This window comes from Hordeum vulgare, chromosome 1H, assembly GCF_904849725.1.
Source record: "Hordeum vulgare subsp. vulgare chromosome 1H, MorexV3_pseudomolecules_assembly, whole genome shotgun sequence".
NCBI lineage: Eukaryota > Viridiplantae > Streptophyta > Magnoliopsida > Poales > Poaceae > Hordeum > Hordeum vulgare.
Window position 1 is genome coordinate 298,296,514 of NC_058518.1, and position 10,616 is coordinate 298,307,129.

General features: G+C 45.0%; 1 protein-coding gene across 1 annotated transcript; it reads left to right on the forward strand.

The window, feature by feature from the left end:
* The first annotated feature begins 8,758 nt into the window (after positions 1-8,758).
* On the forward strand, positions 8,759-10,119 carry LOC123409891. Its single transcript, XM_045102768.1, has one exon. The coding sequence runs from the start codon at positions 8,809-8,811 to the stop codon at positions 9,712-9,714; it is 906 nt and encodes a 301-aa protein (XP_044958703.1). The 5' UTR covers positions 8,759-8,808; the 3' UTR covers positions 9,715-10,119.
* The last annotated feature ends 497 nt before the right edge of the window (positions 10,120-10,616 follow it).

Consider the following 10,616-nt stretch of genomic DNA (forward strand, 5'->3'; position numbering starts at 1 on the left):
AACGACATGTATGTATACTAGTATAGCAAACGCCCAAGATTTCCCTTGCAAGCAAGTTCATGCATGCTTGTGTAAGCAAACTCAATGGTGGTACTGTATACAGTACTCAGTACTTCCTCCGTTCATAAATAAGTGTACATATAAATTAGTACTTAGTTAAATTTTTTGAAATTTGACCAACTTTATAAAAAATAGTAGCAACATATATGACATGAAAATGATATATTTGGAAAACTCATGTAAAGACAAATCTATTAATACTAATTTGATGTCATAAATATTAGCACTTTTCTTAATAAAGTTAGTCAAAATTTAACTAGTTTGACTGATAGAAAAGGAAAAAATACACGTATTAGCGGACGGAGGGAATATATGCTAAAGAGTCTGGGCGGCAGAAAATAGTTTAGAGGGTGGTTGGATCCAAGAGACTAAAACTAGTCTGACTAAAAATAGTTTTATTAAGAGGCTAAAGTTTCAAGCGCCCCTGACTAAAGAGAGGCTAAAACTAGTCTTGAGGCTAAATTTTTTTAGTCAGGGTACCCCTATTAAAATGTGGATTAGTCATCTCTCTCCTCATTTAACTCTTCTCCTTTAACACATGCGAGTTTTGGATTGAAGGGTTTGAAGGATAATAAATGCTCATTAACTTGATTTTAGTCTTTTTAGTATTTGAATCCAAACATGAGTGATGCTAGCAAATTTTAGTCCCACTATTTTTAGTATCAAGCACCCCCTTAGCATCCGGGCGCTGAGCCTCTATCTAGTTGGATACTCCTACTGCAACTATTGCTTTCTTTCTGGCTTTGTGACTGTGCTTGTGCATACCCATGCAAGCAAAATCGATGCGCTGGATTACGGAGTGCGACATGCCTCGTCTGTTAGCGGGAGAGGTGGGTCGAGCCATGTGCGCCCAACTGCCCCGACCAATGGATCGCGAGGCCGTGGCGGTCGAGGTCGCCGTCTCGTCGGAGGAATATGTGTGTGGACTCGGCCGGTCGGCCAGGAAGAACCGTTTTCCTATGGTCTACTGCGGTTGCATGCGCTTTTCTTTACAAAAAAATGCGCTTTAGTTTGCTTCCTTTTTTTCTTCTGGATAGACTAGACTAGACTAGATAGACAAGGGGGTAGTGGGTGCTTGGGGAGCACGGGCGGGCCCCGCCCTCCGCGCCGGCATACGGATAAGCAGCGAGCTGACCTAGACTCGCAAACCGATCGTTGATAGTAAGAAGATTAAGATAAGCAAGCAACGACGACGACGACGCAGGCATTGTCTGTCCGGTGTATGTGTGTGTGCGCTTTGGGGGCTCCATTGACTGGCTGACCCATTGATTGGCTAGGAGGATCGGACAAGGCATGTTTTTTTTTTATACTTTTTTTTAGCAACCGATAGGAGCACTGCCTTTTTTATACATATCGGACAAGGCATGTTGGTGGGTGCATAAAAGGCAGGTACGTACCGTGGAATAAACCCCCGCTGTTATTCCGCTGAAACTACTGTTAGCGTGTTGCGACTTCTTCGGTTCAGTTTGCGGTTGCCGAACCGTGCTGCCTCCTGCTTATTTGACAGTTTTTCTTTGCAGTTGTATTTTACAAAAATTTTTACCACCACATTAGAAACAGCTTGGTTGACTAAACTGAACACACACTGAAATAGAAACAAAAACTGGTTTTGGGTAATATATATATATATAATGGTTGGATACACTGGATCATCATAGTCTACTTTCCATTTTAATTCAGTGCCTTCTTCGTAGCACTTACTTAGGGAATTATTACTAGCTTTCTTCCTTGGTGTGGGTGATAGCCGATAGAAGGACACGGTGTGTAGGATGCTGACGCTAAAGGGAGCCTCTCCGATCGAATAAAGCACCTTTGTTTAGGGTAAGTCATGGGATTCTTTTGTGCTAACCATCATACATACACAGTACTACTACTTGATTGTGTTAGAATGAATCCTCTCCTCTTTCAGTAGATGAATATGGATATATATACAAGGAGAAGAGATGCAATGAAGAGGCATCTATTCGGGAGAGATGACAGTTACAAGGGGAGATTACCCCATAATTAACACATGTTAATTAAACTCTAACACTCCCCCTAATCTATCCTTGTCCATCCAGAATCATCATCTTGATTAGAGGCTCCTTCAAAAACCCTGTGGAAAAAATATAAGGAGTATAGTGTTTGATATGTTGCCAAAACTCCTTCAAAACCTAGTGAGAAAAATAAGGAGAAAATGTCGCAACATATATGGTTATTGTCTCCTTTAACTCAATACGAGAAAACTCATAGAATCAAGAGAACAATAAATATGTCGTATATACTTTTCTAAAAACCCCGGTGGGGAAAACTGAAAGTATGATATATGATCTTGTGTTTGATATTACCTCGTTAAAAACCTTCATGAGAACCTATATAGTAAACTCATGGAGGGAAAAAGAGTATAATATGATGCATTGAACAGGAACAATTCAGGAAGATACTTCCCCTGATTCTTGCAAATTTCAAAGCCGGTCGTCACATACCAATTCCATGAACATGTTTCTGGAATGTAAAAGTTGGTAGAGATTCTGTGACCAAATCAGTCACATGATTTGATTTGCAAGAAATGCAATATAGCGATATTGTTTATTACGTAACCTGTTTGCATCCGGGCAACACAAGCAACATTATTTTTGAGATAATGGTTGGTGGATGTAGCCATGAGGTCTGTTTTTAAGACTCTTCATGAGAGGGCTACCACACCTAGTATGAACACTAAGCTTGTCTACGATCTGACATAGTGGGAATCTGATCGATGTATCCAATAATATCGGTGCTCACATTTCTGTGAAACTGGAAAACCCAGGACAGGATGTTTGATGCCTTGGAGATATCGAAAGATATTCTTGAGTACCAACCAATTGTGTTTGGTGGATCCAATGACATTATGGAACGTTGAGTCTCAATATCTCATTTCCATCATCTCTTGGTCTATGTCTAGAGAATGAACTACCATGAGAGCTATGGATGGATAATATTTGTCCATAATGAATTTCCCTAATATATTATGGATATAGACAACATTGTATACCATAGTGTATAAATGAAGGTGCTCAAGTTGTAGCAACGAGCGGTATTTTGGTTTTCCCAAATCCTTCATTTTAAACTCCGTCATTTAGATGATTACATGTGTCGTCATTGCACACATACAAACATGGATAATCATCATTGTACGAGTAATCCTTATGCATAAGGAACTCACTACGTCGGTTGTACCATATGTACCGACAACAATAAGTCGTATGGTGACTTACTGATTTTTACACAATGTATGTTGCATTTATCTAGTGAACCACATGGATATGTGATCACTACATCTATCAACTGCAAAGATAGATGATTATGTACTGCCAATGACATAAATTATCGGAAAGAGATTCCACCTCTGGAGAATAGTTGGGTATCTGCGTGAACCCTTGTGCTACAATACTTGCTCTATGTTTCACCACCTCGTTGTTCTCAATTATGTTTCCAGAAGAAAACTGGTGTAGGTATTTCTTATGAATACCTTCTCACTACTGAGAAAGATCATTTCTACCTAGATTATACCCTTTGCTTGAGTTCAGTCCGAGTGTTGTTCACACTTTGCCATGGCCATGGTCTTTGGATCTGGATCATTTGCAAGGTTTTGCAATCTAGTTGAGAAATGTATGTCGACAATTGTAGACTCTCGATTATATGTTTCTTCAGAATCTATATATCAATATATAGTTGATGGAAATATCGTTACCCATGGTGACTGCTCGCGATTTCCCAATGCGATTGAGTTGGGTATTCCGATGTCCAAGTCATTATGTGCACTATGACCTGGGTTGGTGGAGGTTTCCCATCCACTGGGTATACCACCCATAAGGTGTCTGTCAATGTGAAGTTGACTTGCATTTACCGATTCATAGGCCTTGATATCCTTGCTTGCAAGAAGCTTAATCCTAATGTACTTTTGCCATACATCTCCCCCTGTTGCATCGAATGGGGAGTGGAGTGGTTTTTGTTGGTACCTCCACTCTTTCAGGCGTACTTTTGAAAGGATCGTAGGATTGTGTGACACCTTTATATCGAGTAAATGAATCTGGCAGGTTATTTGCAATAAGCTACAAATCTTCTGAACGCATGGTTCAGATCTTTGAATACGTGAATTTGAGGCAGAAATGTGTTGAACATTCCACTAATTTCCTGGCATTCTTTATGGTACTTGAATTCTCCCCCTAATGCCTGGAAATATTCCTCATTGAATCAGCATACTGGCCTTGAATAACTCCCCATGTGAGGGGTTTGAGGTATTGACGGTAATACAGTTATTCCTCACATAGATCCCAACTATATGTTGAGTGGCCAATGATGTATGCCGGATGGTGATATCGGTATGCAACCGAATTATCGCAGATGGGAAATACTTGGTAGATTTCCACGTATCAAAGATAGAGGGGAATAATATTATGCAGTTCTCTCATGAGCGTGTAAAACTGCATGACTCCAACGTAAAGTTGGTAAGTTGCAATTCCAAAGTAAAGATCATGCAATGAGCTTAATTCTTTGGATAAGATTCTACCAAACCATTTTGAGTCTAGACAAATAGGACAAATTGCTAACCTTCAATCCATGGATCATAGAGAAGGCACTCAAGGAGAATTCTGCAATGTTATCCATTCGATTTGCTTGAAATCGATGTCAGGATAATGAGCCAATGGTTTCATGTGGATAAATCACACTTGAGACAATCATATTAGATATGTCTTTTAAAACCATGGAATACCTGAATGGTCTAGTCAATGGATGGGAAGAGCCACTCACCTCGACTTGATGCGTTCAAGGAGTCTGGGTGGTTCAGCGTAGATTTTGAGGTGCGTGAGCCTTAAAATTAGCTTCCCTGTGTCACTTGTAGTACACATAAAATCCAATATTGTTAGAATTTAGCATCATAATAATCATAAACTATTGAAATTGCCGATAGTTCCGGTTTCAACCCAATATCTCGATGACCAAGGCGAGTATGCCAAGTTTGTCATGTACAAGACATTTTGGGGAACCGTCTTGGGCGCAACATGTGCTACGGGCTGTGTAGTATGTGTAGTACAATCCAGATGATACATAGAGAATGTGCTTGCCATATCCGTTGCATATGGTAAAGAGAAGTCATTTCTCTTTATTGTCATCATAAGTTTCTCTATGGAAACTGTTTTGACGGATATCTCTATAGTTTAGTAGGGCACGAGTTAAACCAAGAAGCAATAAAGCATCCTGACATTACTCGAGTACCCACAGGGATAGTAAATATGATTTGAGTTGAGCCAACAAATACCTTATCGCGTCTAGCAATTTTAAAGTATTTCCTTTCTCTCAACGAGAGTGAAAAACATTGGACTTAACATTGGACTTCCCTGAGTATAGAGTTTGTGGTGCATATGTCCACAAGGCACATATCATTTTTCATTGGATTAACGCCCGTAGAAATCTATATATAGACATGAAGATTCTCAATATGAAAATCACAGTTAGATATATATAATACATATAAATGTATTTGTACCAAAGTGCTGATACAATATATTGTGATATACAATATATGATGACAACAATACTTATGTTGTTGATACAACATCATAAATGGACATAAATAAATATTGAGCACTCAAGAGATTGAGAGACTACTCATAGTCTCCAAACATGTCAGTTGAGGCATAATCAACCACACGTTCTCCATGCCCATAGGGTCCCGTCATCATTAGTGATGTCAGGTTGAAGGTTGAAGTGAGCTTCAAGCCTTTTCCCTTGAGTTCATTTTATCCCAGGAACTGCTAATACATAATACCCAGATGCTAAGATCTGAATCTAATGCCTTATGATATATAAGACATCATTTTTCTGTTAGCGGTGTGATCCTTACCGGAGGCCTGGATTGCACACTTTATCCTACGAGAGACAAGAGCGATCATGATGTCTATGGCCCAGATAGGGCAATGGTGGCCATTGAGGGCAAGTGCCTCAAATTCTATAGCCATATTTTACCGCTATGGGTAAACCAGGGATAATCAATTTATGGTTAGTAAATTAAAGACCATCATGGTTGATGTTGTAATGAACTTAACAAAATCAATGGGTATTCCAAGAAATTATCTTGAAACCATTAGTGTGAATCTCAAATTGCTAAATATGACACCTTGAAGATAATCTCCAAAATGGAGTAGATCTCGCAGCAGTGAGAGTATAATCTGATGAAATCAGTAGATACTTACTCGTAATGCCTTATGCCATGAATTAGTAAAATGTGTGGGAGAGCACTTTGTAAAGAAAACATAATATCGAAACGACAAAATGTAGGCTTTATCAGTAGTGGTGATAATCTGCAAAGCAATAGATCTACACACTACCTTATGGTCCCAAAAACATCAATTTGAAAAACAACACTTGGGATTTTGCACATCAATTCTTGCTTGTATCAAGCCAAAGGCTCAATGAAGATGAATTGATTCTATTTGCAAGAAATTGAAAATCTCAATTGCAAAAAAGACGTATTAATCTCAACATGTGTTTAACATGAAATTAGATACATCATAGAAATATTCCAGAATATCTCGTATTCAACGAAATAATAGTACTGCATAGGTACTCATATTATCTTTGCAAGAGATTAAAATTTCAATTGCAAATGGACGTAATTAATCTCGACACGTGATAAACGTGAACATATATTACGTCAACTTGAGATCTGGAATACATTAATACTCAACAGAAAACAATACTAAAATAAATGTACCGAATTTAAGAAGTCTAAAACAGGAATAAATCACTGCTAGAAGTGCTGCTAGAACACTGATTTGCTAAAAGATGGAATATTCCAAGCAATTAAGCAAATAAACGGAGTGTTGGTGGCATAGTACCCTTGCTTGCACATGGGCCAATTAAGGCACCATCGATAGCACTAGCCTGGTCAACAAGTCAGGTAAGAGAGAGAGAGAGAGAGAGCGACCAGAGAAATCACCAGTAGCATCCATCCCCGGGAATGCGATGCGGCCGAGACCAACACACGCGGAGGCCGTCATGGCAGATGCTTTACCAACCACAGCCGCCCATGGCTTCGATCTGAACCTCCCCCGTCTGCTTCTGTCGGACGACATGGGAGTGCTCGAAGCGCCGCTGCTCCGTCCTGACCCTATCAAGGCAGGTGCTTCACCGGCGACGGGGGGAGGGACCCTCGTCTTCCTCTAAGGAGGAACCACCGAGAAGGCCAGGCGGCCACGGCGTGGTCCTGCGCGACCACGACCAAGGGCGGGCAGCGAGGCCATGGCGGGGCGGGCGGGGCTGACCACGGCTTGGCGCGAGCGGGCGTGGTCAAGCGCGAGCGAATGCAGCCACGTCCTGGCGCGGGCGGCGGTCGGGCGTGGGGCGCGGCACAGGGAGGCGACCGGGCGAGGAGCGCGGCGCAGGGAGGCGGCCGGGCGGACGGGCGCTCGGCGCGGCGCAGGTGGCCGCGTCCTGCGGCGCGAAGGCCGCATCCAGCGCCATCGGTAGCCACACCGCAGGAGTGGCTTCGTCCGGGAAGGAGAGGCTTCTGCGGGCCAGCCACACGGAGGCGACGCCCGTGTCCGCGATGTGGGAGGCCTCGATCCAAACGTAGCGATCCCTTGTAGCCATGGGCTTGCTCGGGCGTCGGCGACTGGTTTTCTTTTTACTTTTAACTGTTTCTTCCCTCGTGTTCTTCTCGATCTCGAAATCGCTCAGATGAAGAGCGTGCTGATAACGTGTTAGAATGAATCCTCTCTTCTTTCATTAGATGAATATGGATATATGTACAAGGAAAAGAGATGCAATGAAGAGGCATCTATTCGGAAGAAATGACAGTTACAAGGGAAGATTACCCCATAATTAACACATGTTAATTAAACTCTAACAGATTGACAGGGGCCGCCACCTCTAAACAAGCAGTGATAATGCGGTCTCAACTCTCGACCAACCAAAACCCTAGTGGGTATTCACACGTCGTCATGCAGCTGACGTACGTATGGCGCCCTATTTCCAGCTCCACCCTGTGCCGAATCACGCGTGCTTCCATTTCGTATCCTCCGTAGAAGTAGAGAAAATACAGTTATACGAAGCGATCGACGACTGGTTCACCGCTAATAACTCAATAACTAATGGTGCCCAACTTCTCGGCCGGAGGCGATCGCTAGTCTTTGAGCAGTTCACAGGTAAAACACGGCATTCGTCCGTGTATTGTATTCATCCACTATGCAGTATGCACTAGGCCAGACTTGATATATGAAGTGTTTGATTGACTGACCTAACGACGCGACCGGACTCCACGCCCTGCTATCAACTGCGGTTAAAACTGCTAATTGTTTCTCTCTTCCTTCTTAATCAAACCATATATGCCTGCATTATGTGGGCCACTTTCAAGTTACTATCTTAAGCTGTATATATGTAGCTTGTTGCACTCAGTTAAGTTAAGCACGGTCGTAGCACGAGCGGAGCGCATTCACACGGGGTGCAAGTGCAACATTGGATATTCCTTATTTTGTTCTTTCCTCGAAACTCATTTATTTTTGAAATTAATTACTCTACCAGCTGAGGCTAAGAAGATGAAAATATCTTGAGCCTGCGCTTTATGCTTTTGAGAGAGATCACCCCGCGCGTCAGTACCGACCGACTCGTCTCCTCTCCTCTCCTCTCCTCTCCCGGCTATATAAGGCGACTCGACCCACACATCCATCCCTCCCCCCCTTCCCTCCTCCCACAGCTAGCCTCGCCCCTCTCGCGGCCTAGCACGAGATGAACTGCTCCTTGCTCAAGGCGGCGGCGGTCGCCGTGGTCGTGGCCGTCCTGGCGGCCACGGCCGGCGCAAACTCCTTCGTCTCCGCCCCGCCTCTCCCCTCAGTTCTCTCGTCCCCTCCCTGCGTCCTGTGGATCGCCGCCAACGTCATCGTCGTCTGGCTCTGGCTCGTCCCCTCCTACCGCCACCGCGGAGCCGCCGTCGCGGCTGTACTCTCGTCCACGGCCAGCGACGTGTCCGCCCTCATGGGCGGCATGCTCTTCCCTTCGTCCGAACCCGACGTCTTCGCTGCCGCTCCTGACGCCGTCGTCGCGCCGCCAGCGCCGGTCTGGACGAGCAGGCCGCGGGACGCGAGAACGGCAAAGATCAGGCCGGTCGACCGCGCCCGCGTGCGCAAGAAGCCCGCTGGCGAGGGCAAGGCCGGAGGCGCCGCCGCGGAGGCCAAGAAGGAACGCAGCCAGGAGGAGAAGCCGAGGCCCTCTGCCGCCGCGACCGAGGCCGTTGGCGTCGACGACATGTCGATGGACTCGGCGTGGCAGTCCATCGTGAGGAGCGGCGCGGCGCGGCCGGTGGCCGTGCGGAAGAGCGAGACGTGGGGCGGCGAGGAGCTGCCGCGGATGCGGCGCGCGGCCGACAAGGCGGTGGTCGCGCGGAGGGAGATGCGCAAGTCGGCCACGATGGTCCCGCCCTCCCCGCCGCACCCGGCCTCCGCGTCGTCCCCAGTGGCGGCGAGGCAGGGGTGGCGCACCAGGGACGTGCTGGGGATGGCGCAGGACGAGCTCCTCCGCCGCGCCGAGAGCTTCATCCGGAGGCAGCACGAGCACCTGCGCATCCAGCGCCAGGAGTCCGAGCAGCGCCAGGCCGTCGAGCACGACCGCCGCCGCCCTGCTCCTATCCGCGTCTAGTGGCCGGCCAGCTCCACGCCGCCACATGCATCGCCTATGCACGCGCACGTACGTACGTGCAGGATGGACGCACGCGTCCATGCACGTACGGAAGACTGTACAAAAAAGTTGGTCAGCCAGCTAGCTACTAGCATCATCAAGAGACAAAGTTGCCGCCATTGCATGCCTAGATGGAGCGATGGAAGTACAGCGCAGGTAGAGGAGGAGGATCCGGCCATGGCTGTCTACGCCGCAGCACACTGAAGCAGTACTGGTCTGGTCATGCACCGCGTCCTGCTAGCTATTCGATCGATGTAGATTAAATTCGCATGTAAGATTATGTTTGAGTGAGAAATCAGCGCTACATGTAAGTTAATCAACTTCTAAATAAATGAAGAGTGACAGCCGTTTCTTTGTTCTTTGGTACATCTTGCTTAATTTTGCTGTTTCGAATTTCGTAGGAAATCTACAAGTAAATGAATTTCCCATGACTTGTTTATAACAGATGACGTGTGCTTGACAACTGAATAGGTAGAAACTTTTTTTTAAGACAAACTCTGAAGTTTTATTCATTCGTCATAATGTTTATATGGACGAAATCAAGACTATTGAGTTGGCTTAACCAACATGACGGCCAGCCCCAAGGGATAAAACCTGTCCCGCGAGTTTGTGAGCCTCGACATTCGAGCTCCTAAATTCATGACTACTCTTACATAAAAGAAAGGTAGACTTGTGTTGAACAATATCACGAACAATCGCTCCATATATATGCTCCTCCGTTCTTCTGTTGTATATCATCAACAACGACCTTGCAATCTGAGGCAACTTGAACTATCCTCTCATATAGATCATCCGCTAGTGCTAGGAACTCCTTTATGGCAAGTACTTTCAAGGTGGCCGAGTCAAAAATGTGTGGGAAAACT